The 24,568-nt window shown below is 39.7% G+C and overlaps 1 protein-coding gene across 4 annotated transcripts in view; it reads right to left on the bottom strand.

Moving 5' to 3' along the window:
- Positions 1-24,568, bottom strand: part of Nse4 (Non-SMC element 4) — a 243,308-nt gene that overhangs the window by 5,702 nt on the left and 213,038 nt on the right. For 3 of the 4 annotated variants that reach the window (XM_068228190.1, XM_068228188.1, XM_068228189.1), the window contains one exon: positions 3,394-3,566. The exons of the other annotated variant lie outside the window; for it this stretch is intronic. In XM_068228190.1, coding sequence (XP_068084291.1) covers positions 3,394-3,566 — 173 coding nt within the window. The remainder of the gene's footprint in view (positions 1-3,393; positions 3,567-24,568) is intronic. 4 annotated transcript variants of the gene reach the window in all.

Here is a 24,568-nt window from a genome sequence, read left to right as displayed (position 1 = left end):
TTAAAAGTTTCTCTGAAGTTTGTTCAGACAGCAAGGATCTGAACTGCGTTTTTGTCTTTGTGACTCTGCTAAAAATCCTTTCACATTCTGCTTAGAGTGTCTGTCATATTTAAGTAAAATGAAATGGCGTATGGCTTTTAGTACCTGGAGTGTCAAGGACATGTTCGCCTCGCCGGGTGCAACTCTTCTGATTTGACTCCCGTAGGTGACCTGCGCATCGTGATGAGGATGAAATGATGATGAAGACAACACATACACCATGCCAGAGAAATTAACCAACGATGGTTAAATTCCCAACCCTGCCGTGAATCGAACTCGGGACGCCTGTGACCAAAGGCCAGCATGCTAACCATTTAGCCATGGAGCCGGAACATATTTAAGTACACTATCAGCTGATTTCATCTGACCTACCAATGCCCACCGAACATCAATTCTTCCTTTTGCCAGGTCTGTTTCTTTGAGCTGAAAGTTACAGAACTGGGAGTGCAGAATATCAGTTTCTTTATCTAAATGTTCCGTTTCACTAGTTAGAATGTTTGGAAACTTGATAATGAAAAATCTAAGGTTAGAAAATTCTGCCTTACGTATAGCAGAAATATTTGCAACTTCTGCATTAATTAAAACTTCATCTTTGAATGGAAATTTGTGTACCATGTAGTCACATGATGAAGAGAAACACTTTTCCTCATACTTCAAAGTGTTCACGAAAACAAACGCAGATTTCCCTATCATCAGATCACCATCTCCTTTTGATTTGCTGGAGTATGATAATGTACATCAAGGAGAGGAGGAGCTTTTAATGTGTGGTTTCACAAACCTTATTACATGGAAATACTCTCATATTTAGGCCCGTATTGAAATTCGTTATGAAGTAATACAAATATTTATTTGTTTTCAACCTATTCAATACATAAAATGTTTTTATTGTTAGGATTTTATCCTTAACATAATACTACAGCTGGGACATGTTTTGCTCGTCTATCGAGCAACCTCAGGCATTATAATGTTACATGGTTAAGTTATAATCTTGATGTACTTACAATTAAATCATGCGAAACATTTTGTTGAATTGCAGTTATAATATACAATGTATAGATTGACAGTTTAATTGTGATTAAAATAACAGTGCCAAATTTAGAGTAGAAAGCTTGATTCATTAATACTCGTGTCTAAAACTCAATGATAACATGACACTATGAGATTCTGGCTAAAAAGTTTCATACATTTTATCTTTCATTCTAAATGGTGAGTGAACAACTGTGCGTACTATAACATATTAAAATAGAGTCTTGATTAAAATTATAATATTGTCTCAAACTTAAAACTTCTGAAGTTATTGTCTTTATATACGTGTTAATTTCACTGGTTTGGTACTTTAATCATCATGTGACTTTAACACATTACAGTCAATAATTAATATTGACGGTCGAATATGTCTATGTTGGTCGTTTTTCAAACCATAAACTTAAATTAACTAGTTGACATTGTAGGGTTAGGGTTACAAGCTGTTAGGTTTTTTAGGGGCTAAAGTCGAAAGGGACATTCAGCCACGTAAAACATATCTTTGGCTTGGTTCTAAAAGAGCCAATGTGAAAAAACCTGTTTTTGAGCTATGAGCATTTGAAGTTTTGCTTATAGTTTTCCAATTATTTTTTCAGCAACTAACTTTAAATAACTTTATACTTTCTTTGTGGAAGACACATTATTAAATGCTAATTTTTTTCTATCGTATTCTTTATTGGTAATCTAACATTGTTGGCAAGGGCTTATTTAATTAAATGTTAACTGTTCGTTTAGTACTTAACAAAGACACTGGCCCTTTTAACATGTTGCAAGCCAGGATAAAACACGCTTGTATCAATTAATATCTCAATTTCGATAAAAAATGACATTGGCCCTTTTAGAACCCAGCCACAGATATGCGTTGATGAGATTGCTTCTACTATGTTCATGTGTGCTGAGATGTTTAGCGGCGTTTACTGCAGCGCGGTGACCATTTGCTGCCGCACATCGAGGCATCCCGTCTCGCGATTGTTTATATATTATTTATGTAATCGCACAGGTACAACTACAACACTTGTGGGTAGTCACTAGTAATCTTATTATTTGACCAACCAAGCAATATTAAAGCAAAGAGAGGACACACAATGTTTCGACCCCAAAGCCCCGTCAACTTTGATAGAAGATTTATTGTGATCTAGTGAGAAAATAAAACCAAGTCGATTTTATCTTACGAAGAATAACATAAGCCTACCAGGGGTAGAAACAGTAATAGAATATACAGACATTGAATATCCTTGCTGTTCAATAGGTAACTACCCATGAAATAGTTCTAACACCACGACCGCAAGGCACTTTCGTCAGAAACCATGCACCAAACTTGTATTTCGAGATCGAACCATACACCCAAATACTCAACTAGCAGAGCAACACGAAGCAGTGCTGGGATTCCAGAGCATTATCCGTGGCAGGTACAGTTAAAGAGAGGAAATGTGAGGGGAAAATTAGAATAGGCACACTTTTCATAACAACAAAACTAACAGCAGAGTATAGTTTCATATTTCACAAAAGGTTGAATAAAACATCTTTACAACAAGAAGAAACACGCTTTGAATGGTCTTTGGTTAACATCCACCTATATACTTTTTACAATTTTATTTTGAATACGAGTGGTGAAAGTTTGTAGAAAAATAGATTCCTAAGAATCCTGACTAGAATTTGAATGGATCAGCCACTAAACGTTATCACAATTTTTTCATTAGTGTGCAAAATTTAAGCATAAGTTACGAGTAAGCAGGGCAACAGGAAATAGACCGCAAATCGCATGACATATGCACCTACCAACCTTACGAGTTCGCTTTGTATAGGAAAGAAGTGTTCCCTGCTTTGACTAGCGGCGTAACTGCAAGGTAAACACAACCAGTGCCTGCACCCCATATTAACACAATAAAAAAGGCTTATATAAAAATATAGCTTTCATCATTCAATCCTCTTATAGGCCACCATAAAAATGAAACCACCAGGTTTATTCGTAAAACTTTGACAAGAAAAATACAAATGAATTAACAATAAGAATCTTGACCAAAAAGGAGAATAATGTGAGATGGGCGAGGGAATAGGAAGGAAGAGTGGCTGCTAAACTTATCGTACATCCATGTGAGCTGCATTTGTTCCCTAGAAACACTTGTTCATCTTTCCAGTTCTTGTCCACACGTAATGTCAAGCAGGATGCAAGTCCAAGTTTATTTGTTTAGGAGCAAATTTCTCTTATAAAAGGAGAGAACACAATAAACCATGAAAAATGGCATAAAGTTTATACTACATGTGTTGCCTGAAGGGCAAATGAGTAAAGAATTCCAGTAGAACTTGTAAGGTAGAATAAATTTTGCTCACCCAGCCCAGCGTTGACACGTCAGATGTTCCAGTTTGACAGAAAGAGATAAGTACGTGCGGACGAGCCGCATCAAGGTCAATGCTCCCTCCACACAGTATTTCTCGCTGGATGCCGCGCCACGGCAGCAAACTGTTACCGCGCTGCAGTAAACACCGCTAAACATCTCAGCACACTAGGACATAGTAGAAGCAATCTCATCAACGCATATGTTTTACGTAGCTGAATGTCCCTTTCGACTGTAGCCCATAAAAAAACCTAACAACTTCTAACCCTACAATGTCAACTAGTTAATTTAAGTTTATGGTCTGAAAAACGACCAACATACACGTATTCGACTGTCAATATTAATTAATAACTGTAATGTGCTAAAGTCAGATAAAGATTAAAGTACCAAATCAGTGAAATTAACACGTATATAAAGACAAAAACTTCGGAAGTTTTAAGTTTGAGACAATATTATAATTTTAATCAAGACTCTATTTTAATATGTTATAGTACACTAGTGTCCAGAAGTTAAGCATAAGTTACGAGTAAGCAGGGCAACAGGAAATAGACTGCAAATCACACGACATATGCACCTACCAACCTTCGCATTCGCTCTGTATAGGAAAGGAGTGTTCCTTGCTTTGACTAGCGGCGTAACTGCAAGGTAAACACAGCCAGTGCCTGTGCCCCATATTCCCTCAGTCGTGTTTGCCCTGTTATAGTGTGCGGAGTATAGCCTTGTGGTGAATGTGACAACATAATTGCACGACAACACCATTTGGACTCTGTTTTGCAGGGTAGAATATTCGGCCGCCTGGAAGCAGACCAGACACAGACCGAAGTTGCCGTATCCTTGAATGTGCCTCAAATTGTCATTTCCAGGCTTTGGAGATGATTTCGAGACACAGGAGATGTTAGTCGTAGGCCAGGACCAGATTGACCAAGGGTAACTACCCCAGAGCAGGACCGATATCTGGCCTTAACCTCCCGACAAAATCGGAGTGCACCTGCAAGACAATTGTCGGCGGAGCATGCAGCCATCTCAGGGGTTACTGTTTCCCGGCAAACTGTGTACCGGAGGCTCAAAACAGCAGGGCTGTTTGCCCAACGTCCAGCGGTGTGCGTCCCGCTCACTCCAGCACTGTGAAGCCGTTAACTTCACCTTCAGAAGCAGACATTTATTGTTTCTTAATGGCCATATTGTCCGTATAACAAATGTGACCATCCATTCAATTACACTTGCAAGTTATAGTTACAGTTAAAACAGTTCACTGCATCTTAGGTGCCAGGTTCACACTTTCTTACAATTTTGTGTAAATGTAAAGAGCGTGTATTTTATACGGCTTTAAGTATAGACCCACTCATTGTGCAAAATGACCAAGTGATTTTTAGGAGAATTTTTCAAACGATGTCCATTGTTATCGAAGCCTACACTGCTTTGATTATTTCTTAAGCTGGATACTTCCAGCTTCCCAAAATGTTTTACGACTTGAAAAGTCTGGGCAATTGGGGAGGACTGGGAATCTTTCTTAGAACTGTCTTTGAACTTCACGTAACATGCTGTGCCGTATTACCCTTTAAGGCTAATTACAGCGGTAAGAAAAGAACAAAACACAGATAGACAGCTGACTGTACCAGATCAATTAGCAGAGCAAACTGTGCGCACCATAAAGCATATGTGATCATTCTGTACAATAGTATTGTTATTCTCAAATGAGTTTTTAATGCCTGAAGCTCAATTCCCTCTATTTGTAAATCTTCTGGAACTGGAACACCCACTTCATGAGGTGTTTGAAACAAGTGAACACATCTGCATACTCAGGAAGTTCAACAAATCACACTTCGTTGTCGTTCAAGCAGAATTCACTAAGTCAGAAATCTTACTTCTGAGTTATAGCTGTTTTAATGTTTCAAACAACTCCTAAAATCAGATTTGCATTATTAGTTAGTATTAACCTGTTTTTTGGTGTTGTTGCCACTATTACTTTGACTTACTTCCATAATTTCACTATTTTTACAAATCTGAAGTACCAAATTTAAAAGAAATTTAATAAACCATTATTTTCGTCATTATTACGTATTGAAAAATAGCTGATCACAAAGTTTATACAAGGGGTAATTTTAATACCACCTATTCAATACAAATTTATTATACTATAGTGTGGTTAAATACACATGGAAATTGTCAGAAATTTGTGATTAGTGACTTCTGCCGGGAAAGGAATGAACTTCTTCATAGGTTGTTATAAAGGCAAAAATAACAAGTACTGGCTCACAATAAATGTTTAGGTGCATGAAATTTTTATATTATTATGATTTAATATTTCTTTGAACTATTTCTAATAACTACACAGTATGATTCAGAGAACGAAAGTGTGACAATATAAAAAAATTTAAAACACTCATGTCAGTAAATCAGTAAACCTTTCTCACTGTTATGTGTCATGTTTTACTCATTATCATTAGCTTCACACTCACTTTCACTGTCCACACTTGGTTCTGGATTACGATCCCTCACTGCACCTGAATGGGGTGAGAAGCAGTACCATGCTTGAAATTTTATTGGAATAACTCCTTTATTGCAGAGTCTAATAAGATCCTTGTACTTTTGTTCTGATATAGGGAAAGGAGTTTTGGGTGACCTCGGCCAAAAATATTTATCTCAGAGTATCTTCCAGAATGACCATATCAATATTTGAGAATACCTGGTGCATCCTTTTCAAATCTAAAGCACTTTACTTTCAACCAGTTTACTTTATTTCCGTCACTTTCCTCAGTTTTGTTATACATACAAAGGGCACTAGGAAAGTTTTGCAATGTGAGTGAATGTTTTAGACTTTTTAAAAATAATTTACACCACACTCAATACACTTCTCCATACACCGAAACCAGTCATTGAACCAACTCTGCCACTTTTCTTCAGTTACATTTTCACACTCTTGATCCCATGCTGCCAGAATCTCCTCGTCGGATGCAAAATGCTGCTCTTTCAGCTTCATCTTCACTTCTGGGAAGAGTGCGAAGTCACATGGGGCAAGATCAGGACTGTATGGAGGGTGTTCAAGCACAGTCAACCCTGATCTGGCAAGAAAATCCCGTTACATTAGCACGATGTGCTGGAGCATTGTCATGATGCAAGAGCGAAGTGTTGAGCCGTGACCTTGGACGGAGCTGCTTGAGAGCCTGGATGACCTGAGGCAGACAACTCTCACTGTACCACTTCGCAGTAACTGTCCTTTGTGTTTCTAGCACAACCCTAGTCAGGTTGCCCCGTTTAGTGAAGAATGCAATCATGCTTTTCTTCACTGACCTTGACTTTCGCAGTCACACGAGTACCCTCACCTTCAAACAGCCAAACATGTTCCGGGATTTTGTTGAGACATTATTAGAACTGCTGTTGCCAGGAGGTATACATGACTCTGCTGGAATATTCATGTGGGTTGTTGTAGGCTTTCTAGACCTACCCATCTGGTCTATTTCACTACAATCTGCATCTGAATGTAGCTAATTAGGATCCTTGTCACTATCATCCATGCGAGGATAGCCACAGGGATCAGATTCACTATCCTGACAATGAAGATTGAAGAATTAGAAAAGCTGTTAAGTCTTTATGATTTAATTTTCAAAACTAAAACATTCTACACAAACTTACATCACTATTTTCATCAGCAGTCGATTCTGCTATGATGGTGTTTTATTGCCCTGTATTTCCTTTGAGCCAAGTCCATTCTCCTCAGTTGCACCCGGCTCTGCCTAAAATGTTAAAAGATTGCTAACGTAATAAATTTATTCCTCTACAGAATCCGATTTATTAATGAATGTGAACGAGAATGTAGTAAGTCCATGACCGCTCGAAGAATGGATCTACTGTAACTTACATCTATAAGAATAGCTTCAGATTCTGCATTTAGAGAGGTATCCTCAGGTTCTTGGTGTTTAGCATAATGTATTACAAGGTGACTTCTGCTTTCTAAAGATAAATTGCATATTTTATTGTTATAACAGCTGCATAATACAATGTGAATTCTACCGAACAAATCAAAGGAAGAACTTGCACCAAGCAGAAGTCACTAAGTGGACTAAGGAACTTCTGCCTGACTAGTAAACTGGAAAAATGCACTTAGTGAAAATAGCGAGTGCAGTTTGCAATGGAACGCTTCTCAATATGACTTTGTAAGTTCTACCTGCCGATAGAGCGTCATTTTGTTAGTATGGTTTTGCACCTAACTCAAAACTGCCAATTTCTGACCTAGTGACTTCTGCCTGAACGACGACGACTTTAAACTCTCTCTTGAACACATACGACTTCAACGAGAATATCATGGTTTTTATTTTTAAGTTCAATGGAAATACTCTTCTTATTCTTGACTTGTAATTTTAAAATTTCCTATTTGTTTTCAAATGCTTTCATATTTGCATACATTTTTCTCAATCACCTCCAGATTATTTCCAAGAGGATCCTACCCGAGTACCAGTGCGGTTTTCAAATATCCAGAGGCATAACAGACATGATCTTCTGTGCAAGATAAATGCGGGAAAATGCAGAAAGCAACAGACTCAACTAGTCCCGGGACCATCTATGTGGACAGAACTGAAACACTTTGGCTGTCCACAGTTTTGTAGATCTGATCAAGGCTCTTAATATTACGTCTGGGCAAGTCGTTCATCAAAATATTATCTTTGACCATTTCCTATCATCCATGGATTGAAACAAAGATGTGTGCTTACTCCAACACTCTTTACCTAGCTGTCATGCTATATGGAACATCTACAGATAACCAAGGTCTGACTAGACTTCACACTCCTTAATGTTCACTAAGATTACCTCAGTTACAGAATTGCAATATGATTTTTTCTCTTCACAGTTGTTTCTTCACGTCAACTGTTCTAAGTATTCTATAGGAGCACAATTACTTATTCAATTATATTGAATTGTATTATATTTATTTATATAATTACTTTCCCGCGACCGAGGAAAATTACTGGATCTTCAAGCTATCCTCCATTTTACTTTGGCGTTTGAAACCACAGTGCCTAATGTTGAATGTGTCGCGCTGATCACCGGGAGCTGGCAAGTTGCTTCAATGGATCTACTCGTCTTCAACTTCTGCACGATTATGGATCTTCGTATGTGTTCGATTGTGATGTGACTTTGTGCCTGACAGTGTTTAAAAACTGGCTCATTTAACCGTTCTCCGCTATTCGTAAACATTGTGGGACTTTGCCTAGCGCTGTGTGTGCCATGCTGCCGCTCAGAGAATTGCGCACTGTTTTCTTTTGAGTGACTTGCATTTTACTTCTTCTGAGTTTTACAGTGTCTACCCACGTTAATTTTTATATCGCTTCTTCTACAGATCCGGAGTGTACTTGATCTTTCATTTCCTTTTCCTATGCATTGTTTTTCATGTTTTAATCGGCTGATGATGACCTGGACTAGGGTCGAAACCGGTAGCATTTCTACTTATTATTAAATGGGAATGTAATTCACTACATTCCTTATTCTTTTGTATTGAAGAGATTGAATCTCTTTATCAATTATTTCAATTTTAACTGTAAAGCACACTATGTAAAGAGCTGGAATTAACACTAAATCCTGGGATACGCTTGCTGAGAATCGTACACTCTTTCTGCATCATTTATGGTGTTTGAAGAGGATAAAGGACAATCACGGAGGCTCCATCACGCTCAGCCTCGCCCTCCCCCAACCATTCCATGTGATTTGTGTGGACGTATGTTTCATGCCAGGATAGGGCTACTAAGTCATATGAAACATATTCGCAAAGCATTGTGAGTGTGAAAATGTAAACTGCTGAAGAATATGTTTACCCGGTATTCAGATATGAGTCACAGCCGACTTTCAACTACAAAAATATGCCAAGTCACATAACCACTCTCAAAAGTGAAAGTTCTTTTTTCTTTAATTTTTAATAGTACCTTTTCTTTTTGGCATGGGGTTGTGATGACCACAATGCCTAGTGCGCAACCACTGCAGTCAGCCTCCCGAGTATTGGCGGGTAAGCCAAAGATCTAGCTTACATGAGGAAATGCTTGTCAGGCACTGACCATCTTGTGCAAAACCAAACACTTGCGCACGATAGGCCCAGCAAGCCAGTGGTTAGTGTCTTTTTATTACTTTCAAACGTAAAAAGAGACTCGGATCGAAGTTATTACCTAGTGCGAGCAGATCTATCAGTATGACGGCCAACATGGTTCCGATGATAGACAGATTTCCAAGAAGAGAAAAGTATGAACTGGGACTATGAATATATTAACCCTAACAGGTAAAACCGAAGAACTCATGGATATGATGCAAACGAAAAACATATCTATATTGGTGTGGACTGGAAAAGGAGGCAAAAAATGGTGTGGGATTTTACTGACAAAAGATATGGATGCAGTGTCAGAAGTTTCCTATAAGAATGACACGACCATAAAATTATCTTTACAATTAGAGTTTACAAATTATGTGACTGTACAAGTGTACACCCCACAGACTGGATGCAGTGCTGATGATAAAGAAAAAATTCTTCAAGACTTAGATTATGTAATCGATGAAGAAAATGTTATCATTATTGGAGACCTAAATGTACAAGTTGGAGGAAACAGGCAAGGCTGTTCAGCCACATGGGTTCGGAAACAGAAATTCACAAGGTGAACAACTGATTGATCTTTGTTGAAGAAATGGCATGATTATCAAGAACACCTTCTTCAAAAAACTGGAGAGCTACAAACAAACAAGGTATAGCTGGGATGGCAAATATAAATCTTGGATCGATTATGTCATCACAAACAAAGGTGGGGGGAAATGGTTGACAGTGACCATAAATTGCTGATCATGGACTTGGACCATATGACAAATGAAACTCGGAAGAAAACAAAGAAACAAAAAATAAAGACATGCAAATTAGAAAAAGCTCAGTTCCAGGAAGAATAGAATACAACAAAACCTACCACAGGGGCAAACAACAACAGTAGAGGAAGAGTGGATTTCTTTATAAAGATGCATTTGTGGGAGAAGCTGAAGGGAACTCTGTGGGTTAACAGGTCGATGAAGAGAAACACTTTCTAACAGACTTAAAGAACATGCACTTTTCCTCAGACTTCAAAGTGTTCACTAAAACACAAAGTTCCCTATCATCAGATCACAATCATCCTTTTGATTTTCTGGAATATGATAATCTACATCAAGGAGAGAGGAGGAGCTTTTAATAACGTGTGGTTTCACAAACCTTGCCGTCACATTCTTCAATAGTTCCTCCAAAATTGACCTCAAGAAGTGGATGTGCGGCATACTTGACTGAAGAGCTACGTTTGGATTCTCAAAGACATCTATAAAACTTGAGAGAAAAAGGCAAACAGATCTATGTAAATTTGATGAAAGGAACATGAATAGTCGTTCTTCATATGACAATGCATGGCTTATAGTGTCATCAGTAGTTTCATTTAAAAAAAAGTGAAACTGATGACTGGGTTTTCCTTTTAACAGAGGAGAGTGAAATGTTATGACAATGCTTCACATTTTCAGACAAACAAGACACATCTGCACTCTACTGTTGATGCTTGTTGTTTAATGGGGCCTAACATCGAGGTCATCGGCCTCTAATGGTACAAAATGAGACGAAATGAAATGACAAATTAAAAACCCAAAATCCTCCACTGACCACAATTCAAAACGTGAGGACAAAGAATGAATGGATGGATATGAATTTAAAACGATCAGTGGAACCGACCCACAGTGCCTCACATGCACAGAAGCTGGTGTAAAAGAATAGTATTACTGACCAAGGGAGTGCTTCTATAGCACGATACTGAATCGATGATGCGTGTAGTTGAAAGGAGTCCAAAATTCAAGTCATCGGCCCCTACTTATCGCTAGAAAAGTAGAACCATGGTATTTGTCATGTTGCGGTACTAATCAAGAGTAGCGAGGACTCGCGGTATTCCACACATTATGGTACTACTCACAGGTAACGAAATTTGCACATTTATTACAGACCTACTGCGTTTCGCACATTGCAGCACCATTGACAAGCAACGCAAACCTATGGGGTTCATCATAGAAGTCTACTAACCGCAGGGACTCGTGGGTTCCGTCATCCCATGGTGTCGCTCATATAGTGCTACTAATCACAGGTACTGTAAAAGCCGTTGTTCTCTCGTTCGCTAGTAATCACAAACCTATTTGGTACCTAACATAGTGGTACTACGCACAAGTAAATGCGACCCATGGTGTTCCCTGTGTGGTGGTAGTAATCACAAGGAGTTACACGGTTCTAATATAACCATCCCTTGGTTGCCCCTTTTAGTAGTCTCTTACAACAGGCAGGGGATACCGTGGGTGTATTCTTTGCCTGTGTCCCCCACCCACAGGGGATAAATTACACTGACTTAGCTAATGTCATGGGATAGTCACCTAATAGCGGGTGGGGCCTCTTCTGGCCCTGCAAACAGCAGTGAGACGCTGTGGAAGTGAGTAGACAAGTCCCTGGTAGTCCTCTGGACACAGCTGACACCAAATCGTTTGCAGAACGGCTGCCAATGCTGGTCTGTTCGTGGGTGCAGGATCCATGGCACGGAGCCTGCGTTCCAGAACATCCCAGATATGTTCGATAGGGTTCATATCGAGGCTCCTGGGTGGCTATGGCAGTCGTTGGACCTCTGCTGCATGTTCCTGGAACCATTCCTGGGCGACTTGGGAGCGATGTGGCGGCGCGTCATCATCTTGAAACACTGCAGAACCGTCTGGGCGCTGGAAGGCCAAAAATGAGTGGAGATGGTCTCCAAGCAGCTCAACATACCGCGTACTATTCAAAGTCTCTTCCAGAACAACTAGGGGGCCCATTCCATACCAGGAAAATGCACCCCAGACCATAACAGAGACACCAGCGCCCTGGACCACACCTTCGAGGCAGGCGGGAGCCATCGCTTCATGTGGTCTGCGCCATACATGGTGCCTCCCATCGGCATGGTGTAGTTGAAATTGTGATTCATCCGACCATATCACGTTACACCAATGTTCCGGTGTCCATCCCTGGGGACTGGCGACAAATGCGCGTCGTTGTGCCCGATGACGTTGGGTTAACAGTGGCACCTGTGTGCGGCGCCGGCTCCCATACCCCATAGAACCCATGTTCCTACAGATTGTCCACTGGGAGATGTGTCTAGCACGGCCTGTGTTGAACTGAGCCATGATTTGTTGCGCGGTTACCTGTCTGTCACTATTGACAATCCGTCTCGGATGTCGCCGGTCACGGTCATCGTGGGTGCTGGACGGCCGGTCGTTCGTCTGTTGTGGACGGTGACACCCACATTCAACCATTCACAACACACCCTGGACACGGTTGATCGTGTGAAGCTGAATTCCCGCACCACTTCTGAAATCGCATTCCCATCCGTCGGGCATCGACCACCATACCCCGTTCGAACGGTGTCAGCTCACGACGACGTTCCATGTTACACCTGTCACATGCACAGCCACTGTTCACACGGTCTCCTATACAACTGCCGCTGGCACAGGGGGTGTGTGGTGCGCAGACAACACACCTGCACATCAGTGCTCCACTATCCCATGACATTTGCTCAGTCAGTGTACATTTAAATTCATAACTCATGTCCTATATGCCTTTCTCCCATCATATTTAACACTTTCGAAAATTTTGTAAGTTTCACGAGCTGCGAAATTTGAGTGTCGCTAGTGTTATCAAACACATTGCATTCTATGCTCCGATAGAGACAAAATAGAACATCGTTAAGATTAAGTTACAGAATAAATTCCATAAGTATTTAAACATAAATGTTCATACATTTTTAAATATCTGAGTGTTATAATATAGAGCAAAACATGTCATTCCCTTTTAATTACTCAAAATTAGTTCCAGCAGACTGTCGAACCTAACAGAAGAATAAAATAAAAATAGCTTCTGACAATGGATACAACAGAAAGTCTTGATAAAATTATTTACAAAATACGAAAAACAACCTACTCACTGCAGTGAAAAATCATTTAAAGAAAAAGAGAGGTTTGGCCAGTTTTTCCTTCAACAATAGCAAGCTACATCAGATCACAAATCTACTTAGAAGACAAGATCTTAATATTGCATTTAGAACAGGCAATAGCTTCACAATTGAACTGCACCCCCACCCCAAACATACGTGAAAGTCCCACCTATGGAATCCACAGAGGCGCAATAAAAAAATCAATTCAAGTAAGAGGACTGCGATTGAGAAAGCCTGCAAGAAACAGGCCTTGAACAGGAGACTTGTCCCTTAAATTAAACCTTCAAAGGACTGATGCTACTTGTGAATGAAAGCTGAGAAGTACTCGAAATCATAATTTATTCAAACAAAACATCAAGGGGAAAAAGAAGGAAAAATATTTAACATGAAATTAACCAGGTCAAGGAAGAAAATTAAGGTTTTATACATACATGCAAATTCAAATGGGCACAACTGCCGCCGACAATCAAGGGAAATGGGCAAGTACATTCCGTAACTGATTATGCCAGGAGGTTTACACAGGCAAACTGCCAACTTTTAGAAACTAAAAATAGGAAGATTTTTTAAATTCTTGGATTTCATCATATATATTCCACCACAGTCTAGGTTAAACAAGGTCAGGATAAAAGGCATATATATCTACAGTTACAATGCGAATTGACCATTAAATTTAAAATCTTAAACTAAGAAAACATCAAAATAGTTACAAGAAAATGTGCCTATTCATTCTCATTTATGACACTTACATACAAATAACAACATTTATGTCATACCGACGCACGCAACAAAATGCATAATACCGCATTTTCTCGCGTAATTAACGCACTTTTTTGACAAGAAATACAGGCGAAAATTTTGGATGCTTAAATTATTCAAGGAATTCAGATATTTACAAATTATTTGCAATTCATTTACATTTAAAAGATACATCAAATATAAACCCAATTGGTTCAACTCATTTGCGGTTATCGTCATTTGGCATAAAATTCCGATGTGAGATTTTTTCTGAAAATTCAAGTAGGGTACATCAAGTAAGTTAGACACGTGGGTTTGAAGTAGTGACACTGGAAAATATTCTTCCCATTACGAGCTGACAATACGACCTGAAGTGAAATAAACACGAACTTAAAAGTATAATTCATGTAATATCATAACAATAACATACCGGCAAAAAAAAGAAAACTGTTCAACACGAGAAGGAGGGAGCCTGCTACATTACCTCAAACTGTTCGTATTCAATCTTGTACGAGTGACGTGTCCATCCACCCTTTTTCTTGAATACGAAGGGGGATCACTTGCTTTAGGCATTGTTTTTCGTTTTAGAATACGCTTTCTGCCATCGGCTGATACATTGTACGTTCCTTTCTTATCGACTTTGTGGCAATTTCTATAAGGCAGATCAAATATACCTTCACTTTACACTTCTCAATCACAAAGCGATGAAAATGTTTGAAATCATTCGTCATTTTTTGGCATAGTGTTGTTCTTTGTCGAAGAGAAAGTTCATTTCTCTTCAAAAAATTAATCAAGCCTTGGCTAACCTTCAAATCCGAGACACTGATTCCATGTGCAGTGGCTATTTCTCATTCTTATTTCGTGAGAAATAGCTTATCCAACGTTGCGTAACAAAATCATATATTCAACCAGATCCTCCTCTACTTGCGGAAACTTACCGCTTTTTGGTCTGTGAAATGCTTCGCGAGACTTGTTGGCCGCTTAAAGTGCACTTCTGTTACCGCGGTAGCGCACGTTTCATTTGAACACTGAATACTTGCTGCCCGCTGCTCTATTCCCGCATATTTCGGCGTAGCCGATCAACGTGAGTTTGTATGATGCAGTATCACTCGAATACTGTGGACTGACGAACAATTTTGAGATCACAGAATGTCCTGTACCCGAAACACTCGTAAAACTAGTGCAGTGGGATTTCCTGCCGGCTAATAACAGCACGTTGCACTGTGTTTGGATTGCCCACTTTCGCAATAGGAACCCTGCTACTTGAGTAGTTGACATCTTTATTTCGAAACCCATATGGAGCTGCGTGATGGATGTTCGAAGTTGTGGGTGCGTCAAATACGTGAACATTTCTTTTTCTCCACTTTGGACCCAAAAATATTGGGATGCATAAATTTTGCAAGGGCGTTAATTGCGCGAGAAAATATGGTAGTTTCGTTCATCGGACGGTAAAATGAACGGAAATTTATAGGTACCTCTGAATATTTGGAGAAAACATTTGTTATATTTTTTGGCATATATTTTTTATGTCGACATAAGCCCATTAAAAACATTCAACTCATTAAAATTATGGACTTAAATATGTGAAACTACCACTTACAAAACAATTCAATATGTCCCATACATTATTAACATACGAGTTTGACAAGAGGGGGGAAAAGCATAAAAATGTAAGAAAAAACACGTGGCCCTATAACTCCGACGAAACTATGCACAGAAATAATGTTAACAGTGCGCGAATAACACAATAACAAACTCATTCTTTCGCTAGCTGCCTCTGTGGATCCGTGGTAGAGTGTCGGCCTCCGGATCCCAAGAAAGCGCGTTCAAACCCGGCAGAGGTAGTCGGATTTTTTGAAAGGCGGAAATAAGTCCATTCGATACTCCATGTCGTACGATGTCGGCATGTAAAAGATCTCTGGTGACACATTTGGTGTTTACCCGACAAAATTCATTAAATCTCAGCCATAGATGCCCAAGAGAGATTTGGTTTACTCTGTCTGCCATCTAGTGGGCCTAGAGTAAAACGGAATGTTGAAATTGACGAGCAGACAGCCAGATGGCGTCAAATCGAAATGTCTGCACACGGTAGCTGAGGCCATACAATTATTATTATTATTATTCTTTCGCCAAGATTAACTGAGTCGCTAGCGCGCACTAGCCTCTCTTGCTTGCTGGACGATTACCGCCTGGTGAGCGGGAAACAGGATGCACGAAGGTGATGGACGAAACGCTCACAAAATAAAACATCAAATAAATACGCTTCAAAATGAGGTTTCGTAAATTACACAAGCACATAAGGATATATTGCACTTTCAAATCGGAGTGTTTAGCTCTAAAATGCGTGTTCAGTTTGCAGTATTGCACCCCGCATTTCTTAAGCTTCTGTATTTCTTAAGCTTCTATGTTTTGCAATTTTTTTTACAAATGTTGAAATACTGGCACAATGTGTCAGCCATCTCGCAATACAAAGCATAACAACCATACTCTAAATTACTGTAAGAAACAATACATTATTAATCAAATACAAAAACTACAAAGTACATAACTGTACGCTACATGTTAAGTAAAATAACTAACTGCATAAATAGTTGTGATGTGTGGACTGACCAAAAAGCATTTCTTACAGAACTGGGGACAACGACGCTCACTACGATTTTACTCAAACTTAGCAACTCTGAAGCACATTGTAGACACCACAGTAGATTGTAGATGCTCCAGAAGAATCATCATCATTTTCATTTCCCCTCATCCAGCTCCTGTCTCTCCTTTCACCACTCCTCTTCATTAACTGTATTCCAGTCCAGACTTCTTTGTCTTATGCTGTTGTTGACAGAGTCCACCCATCTTGCTCTGGGCCTCTATCTTAGCCTCCATCACTATTTCGTTTGTGACCTCAACATTTCTTACTCTGTCCCTCCTTCAACTGGCCTGAATTTTACTCTCATTCTTGCTGACAAAGTCCAAGTCTCTGATGCGTACGTTATAGCACATCTTGTTCATTTCACAGGAACTTCTCTGTTCCACACCAGGTTCCTTATTAGTTTTAATATTTTCTCAACTTGATCTTCTCTTCCCAGAACTTCATTTTTTCTGACCTGGCCGCTCTCTCTTCATCTGTAATGGTGTACTGTTTTCGTTTGACTGTTTTTACTTTTAGTCTTGTATGGTTCATGTTTGTGGGTTACTGTAGTCACGTCCTAGTTCGTGAACCATGGGCAACGGCTCAGTGGCCTAGTAAGTGGTCCTGAGAGTCGGGATACCAGTTGCTATGGAATGGGAGTGGGCATCTCGGACATATTCTGAGTCGTGGCCCTCCTTGTGCTCAGGCGGCTAGGACTATACAATTCACCGGTGGTCCATAACCCGTTAGAGGAGAGATCCTCACTTGGACTATGTGCAAGTAGGGCAGCATCCTGCTTCATGAATTTACCGAGCTCAGAACACTTTAAGCAAGCCTCGGACTTATGGGAGTAATGGAGTCCCACTCCCATTTGACAGGCGAGGGACTCCTCTGAAACAACTTGGCGAACGAAATGGAATTCGATGGGGAGCTATCTGTATTAATGGGGCTTATGGAAGAAAGAAGGTAGAACTGGCTGAGTCAGCAAAGAGGATGCATCTGGATGTGCTAGGAGTAAGTGATATTCGGGTAAGGGGAGACAATGAGGAAGAGGTGGGAGATTATAAAGTGTACTTGACGGATGTTAGAAAGGGAAGGGCAGAGTCTGGGGTAGGGCTCTTTATCAGGAATACCATTGCACGCAACATAGTTTCTGTTAGGCACGTAAGTGAGCGAATGATGTGGGTAGATTTGTCAGTGGGAGGAATTAGGACAAGAATTGTGTCCGTGTATTCACCATGTGACGGTGCAGATGAGGATGAAGTTGACAAGTTTTATGAAGCATTGAGTGACATCGTGGTCAGGGTCAACAGCAAGGATAGAATAGTGCTAATGGGCGATTTCAATGCGAGAGTTGGGAATAGAACTGAAGGATACGAAAGGGTGATTGGTAAATGTGGGGAAGATATGGAAGCTAATGGGAATGGAAAGCGTTTGCTGGACTTCTGTGCTAGTATGGGTTTAGCTGTTACGAATACATTCTTCAAGCATAAGGCTATTCACCGCTACACATGGGAGGCTAGGGGTACCAGATGCATAATAGACTATATCTTAACAGACTTTGAATTCAGGAAATCTGTTAGGAACGTACGAGTTTTCCGGGGATTTTTCGATGATACAGACCACTATCTGATCTGTAGTGAACTAAGTATCTCTAGGCCTAGGGTAGAGAAAGTGAAATCTGTCTGCAAACGAATAAGGGTAGAAAATCTCCAGGACGAGGAAATTAGACAGAAGTACATGGATATGATTAGTGAGAAGTTTCGAACAGTAGACAGTAAGCAGGTTCAGGATATAGAAAGTGAATGGGTGGCATACAGGGATGCTGTAGTAGAAACAGCAAGGGAATGCCTAGGAACAACTGTGTGTAAAGATGAGAAAAGGCGAACATCTTGGTGGAATGATGAAGTGAGAGCAGCTTGTAAACATAAAAAGAAGGCTTATCAGAAATGGCTCCAAACAAGGGCCGAGGCAGACAGGGATTGGTACGTAGATGAAAGAAACAGAGCGAAACAAATAGTTGTTGAATTCAAAAAGAAGTCATGGGAAGATTTTGGTAATAACCTGGAAAGGCTAGGTCAAGCAGCAGGGAAACCTTTCTGGACAGTAATAAAGAATCTTAGGAAGGGAGGGAAAAAGGAAATGAACAGTGTTTTGAGTAAGTCAGGTGAACTCATAATAGATCCCAGGGAATCACTGGAGAGGTGGAGGGAATATTTTGAACATCTTCTCAGTGTAAAAGGAAATCATCCTGGTGGTGTTGCAAACAGCCAAGCTCATGGGTAGGAGGAAAATGAGTTTGGTGAAATTATGCTTGAGGAAATGGAAAGGATAGTAAATAAACTCCATTGTCATAAGGCAGCAGGAATAGATGAAATTAGACCTGAAATGGTGAAGCATAGTGGGAAGGCAGGGATGAAATGGCTTCATAGAGTAGTAAAATTAGCGTGGAGTGTTGGTAAGGTACCTTCAGATTGGACAAAAGCAGTAATTGCACCTATCTATAAGCAAGGGAACAGGAAGGATTGCAACAACTATCGAGGTATCTCACTGATTAGTATACCAGGCAAAGTATTCACTGGCATCTTGGAAGGGAGGGTGCGATCAGTTGTTGAGAGGAAGTTGGATGAAAACCAGTGTGGTTTCAGACCACGGAGAGGCTGTCAGGATCAGATTTTCAGTATGCGCCAGGTAATTGAAAAATGCTACGAGAGGAATAGGCAGTTGTGTTTATGTTTCGTAGATCTAGAGAAAGCATATGACAGGGTACCGAGGGAAAAGATGTTCGCTATACTGGGGGACTATGGAATTAAAGGTAGATTATTAAAATCAATCAAAGGCATTTATGTTGACAATTGGGCTTCAGTGAGAATTGATGGTAGAATGAGTTCTTGGTTCAGGGTACCTACAGGGGTTAGACAAGGCTGCAATCTTTCACCTTTGCTGTTCGTAGTTTACATGGATCATCTGCTGAAAGGTATAAAATGGCAGGGAGGGATTCAGTTAGGTGGAAATGTAGTAAGCAGTTTGGCCTATGCTGACGACTTGGTCTTAATGGCAGACTGTGCCGAAAGGCTGCAGTCTAATATCTTGGAACTTGAAAATAGGTGCAATGAGTATGGTATGAAAATTAGCCGTTCGAAGACTAAATTGATGTCAGTAGGTAAGAAATTCAACAGAATTGAATGTCAGATGGGTGATACAAAGCTAGAACAGGTCAATAATTTCAAGTATTTAGGTTGTGTGTTCTCCCAGGATGGTAATATAGTAAGTGAGATTGAATCAAGGTGTAGTAAAGCTAATGCAGTGAGCTCGCAGCTGCGATCAACAGTATTCTGTAAGAAGGAAGTCAGCTCCCAGACTAAGCTATCTTTACATCGGTCTGTTTTCAGACCAACTTTGCTTTACGGGAGCGAAAGCTGGGTGGACTCAGGATACCTTATTCATAAGTTAGAAGTAACAGACATGAAAGTAGCAAGAATGATTGCTGGTACAAACAGGTGGGAACAATGGCAGGAAGGTACTCGGAATGAGGAGATAAAGGCTAATTTAGGAATGAACTCGATGGATGAAGCTGTACGCATAAACCAGCTTCGGTGGTGGGGTCATGTGAGGCGAATGGAGGAGGATAGGTTACCTAAGAGAATAATGGACTCTGTTATGGAGGGTAAGAGAAGTAGAGGAAGACCAAGACGACGATGGTTAGACTCAGTTTCTAACGATTTAAAGATAAGAGGTATAGAACTAAATGAGGCCACAACACTAGTTGCAAATCGAGGATTGTGGCGACGTTTAGTAAATTCTCAGAGGCTTGCAGACTGAACGCTGAAAGGCATAACAGTCTACAATGATAATGTATGTATGTATGTTGTATCTCTACTTCTCAGAATCCTCTTCTCTCTCCAATTTGTTTCATTGTTATATCCAGTTCTTCTAAATCATTCTGGACCTCAATGAACCAGTTGTTCTTGGTTTTACTTTTCCAAAAGAAATTCAATAATTGTTTCAGTAGTCTGGTCTCTGGTAGTCTTACTATGTGGCTGGTATCCACAATTGATTCATTTTCCTGATAGACTATTTCATTAGGCAGCAGTCTCCATTGTCCATTTACTTGATGTTTTTTATTGATGATTGTCCTGATGATCCTTCTGTCTATTTTTTGAATTTTATCCGTTGTTGCTTTGGTATTCAACTTAAACAGAGTTTCACTTGCGTAAGTTGCTTCAGGTTTAACTACTGAACCATAATGTTTGAATTTGGCATTTATCGAGAGAGATTTCTTCTTATATGTTGACCATGTGACTCGTGCTTGTCTCAGTTTTGTTGTTCTGTATTCTATTGAGGCTTTCTCATTTAGGTTCCAAATTATAATTTCCCCAAGATACCTGAACTTTTTTACAACCTTAATTTGTTTGTTATCGTTTATTTGAATGACGAGTGTCCACCACAAAGGTTGGCGTAATTTCTGTCTTTTCAAATGAAATTTGTAATCCTACTTTTCCTGCAATGTTTTCTTGTTGTTCAATTTGGACTTTAGCCTCTTCCACATTATTTTCCAGTAGTGCAAATGCACTTTTATATTTCTACCAATCTTGATGTTCGGTTGGCATTTCTTTCTCCATTCTCGCATGACCTCCAGTACACAATTAAACAAAACAGGTGAGAGACCATCCCCCTACTGAAGTCCAGTTTTGATTGTAAATGGCTCTGACAATTCTCCTCTAAATTTAACTTTTGCTTTAGTATTCTTAATCGTCATTCCAATAAAGTTGATCAGTTTTCTGTGAACACCAAATTCTTGAAGGGTATTCAGTAATGACTCTCAATGAATACTGTCATAAGCTTTTTTGAAGTCAACAAAAGTGATGACTAGGTTCTTACTTCCAGCTCTTTGTTGCTTCATAATCCACTTAAGACTAATGATTTGATCTGGACAACTTCTGCCTGGCCGAAATCCTCGTTGGTATTCTCCAAGTTCTTGGTCCAGTTGTTCCTGTATTTTTGGGTGAATAATTTTGGAAAAGATCATATATGTGACATCAACAAGGGATATCCCTCTATACCTAATGAGCTTATATATATTTTTTTAAATTTCCCCAGTTGTAGGCCTACATCTATCCCCAATCAGGAAAACTTTATTTTTCTTTACACTAACCATACAAGTGATGATTTACCATTGCCAATGAATCTCGTAAAACATCTAAACAAATTTCTTTTAGATATGAAACAGGAATACCTAAACAAAGGAAGAAAATCACTGAAAATTTTGTGACAGATCGTCGTGCACTAAAGAGTAACCCAATCACTTCCCAGCAACTGGCGGGTATGTGATAACTTTTCTTCAAAGTACTTAAAACAGGGTTCGTAGTGTCTTTTCTTTTCAGAATCAACTTCTTTGGCCTGTGAACTGTTACTCTCAAACCTTATTGTTGGATCAATAACAACGCTGATGTTTCTCTTCCTGCCAATTGCGACAATGTCTGCACGTTTACTGGATCCATCGCGAGAGATACAGTGCTCTTCTTCAAAGACTTCGAATCTGCGAGATTTTTTTAGAAGTTCTGCAATACTGCTCCTGACCGTATTCTTCTTCATAAGATAATAATGTAATATTATTTGCTTTACGTCCCACTAATTACTTTTACAATTTTTGGAGACGCCGAGGTGCCGGAATTCAGTCCCGCAGGAGTTCTTTTACATGCCAGTAAATCTACCGACACAAGATTGACATATATGAGCACCTTCAAATACCATCGGACTAAGCCAGGATCGAACCTGCCAAGTTGGGGTCAGAAGGCAAGTACCTCACCCGTCTGAGCCACTGAGCCCGGGGTTCTTCTTAAGAGGCCCTCTTCGAGAGGAGGTTGGTGATCCACATAACTAGCTCTGATCTTGACAGCGCAGAATGGAATGCCACTTCTGAAGTACAGGTCTTTCAACCATGAATTTCTTCTTCTCCCAACATCTCTTCGCCTGTATCTTTCCTTCGATAATACCTCTCACCTCTCATGATATGTCGTAGGAATTGTGTTTTCCTCTGTTTTATGGTGAGCAGTAGCTCTTTTTGCTTTTTCATCCGACTAAGGACCTCGACATTTGAGATTTTCATTAACCACGAAATCCGCAAGAGACGGCGATACACGTACATTTCAAAGGCATCAATATGTTTCTCTATGATTGGATTCAGAGTCCAGCTTTCACATCCATATAGAAGAACAGAAAATATATAGCAGCATATCATACGAATTCGTAGCTGGAGACTGAGATCTGACCTCACAAAGCATTTCTTCATGGTAATGAATTGTTTCCTGGCCTGCTCAATTCTAGATATTATCTCCCATTTCGAGTTACACTGGTCATCCAAGATGGTACCCAGATATTTGAGAGAAGACACTTGCTCAACTATTTTATCTTTTATTGTGAGATTTGTCCGAATTCTCTTTTTAGAGAACACCGTCAGTTTCGACTTTGAGGGGTAATCCAAACTCTTCACTGTGCTGAATTAAGGAGTTTAGCATGCACTGAAGGGCAGGCATGTCGTCAGCTATGACAACAGTATCATCTACATATCTGATGTTGTTGATGATTTTCCCGTTAATTTTGATCCCACCATAGTCTGCCAATTTTTCTTCAAAGATTGCCTCTGAGTAAATGTTAAACAACAGAGGTGACAGTACACAACCCTGGCGGACGCCCTTGCTGATCAAAGCTGTTTCTGAAGTTCCTTGATAAGTTTTGACATCTGCAAACTGATTCCAGTATAGGTTACTGATCATAAGTAGGTCACTGGAGTCAATACCTGTTGATCTCAGAATCTATATCAGCTTATTGTGCCTGACACAGTCAAAAGCTTTCTTATAGTCTATAAAACAGGCATAGACATCAACATTCATATCCCTGCACCTCTGTAACAACACATTTAATGAAAAGAGTGCCTCACGTGCACCAACGGCTTTCGGTAACCGAACTGATTCTGATCCATGTGGGATTCACATTTCTTGTATATTCTAGTGTGAATGCTTTGCAAGAATATTTTGAGCATGAGACATCAAACTTATACGATAATCATTGCACTGAGACGAGTTAGGCTTCTTCGGTAGTGGTATGAAGGTTGATTTCAGCCAGTCTGACGGTATTTCACCTGAGACATATATATATATATATTTTTTTTTGCTAGGGGCTTTACGTCGCACCGACACAGATAGGTCTTATGGCGACGATGAGACATATATTTGATTGAATAATGATGTTAAGATATTGAGGCCGGTAGATTCCTGTTCGGTTATTACTTTGAGAACTTCAGCGTAAACACCGCCTGGTTGAGTTGTTTTACCATTCTTTTGAAGTTTTACGGCATGTACAACTTCACTTTTTGTTATTTAAGGGCTATTTTCATTTATTCTCTCACCAAGTGAAGGAGGATCATTTCTGTCATCTTTGAAGAGATTATCTATATATTCCTTCCATCGTTTGAGTTTCCCTTCCACACCCAAGATGATTTCATTATTGGCATCTTTCGGAATTTGACCATATTGTCTCCGTTGCGAACCATCAAGTTCTTTCACTTTCTTATGCAGTTAAAATAGTCGTGCTTCTCTTGAAGGATCTCAATTTCTTTACACCTGTCTGACATCCATAACTGTCGGGTTTCTCTGCACTTTCTGCGTACAGCTATGTTTAGGGTTTTGTATTGAATGTGATCTGTAGTTTTGTGTTTTCTCCTTTCATCCATAAGTTCTAGAATTTCAACTGTCATCCAGCTCTGTCTTTTGATGTTGTTGTAGTGTCCAATTTCAGTTTCCTGGATTTCAATCACACTATCTTTAATGGAGTTC

The sequence above is a fragment of the Anabrus simplex genome, chromosome 6 (assembly GCF_040414725.1).
Source record: "Anabrus simplex isolate iqAnaSimp1 chromosome 6, ASM4041472v1, whole genome shotgun sequence".
NCBI classification, from domain to species: Eukaryota; Metazoa; Arthropoda; class Insecta; order Orthoptera; family Tettigoniidae; genus Anabrus; species Anabrus simplex.
This window is presented reverse-complemented; position numbering and strand designations above follow the sequence as displayed.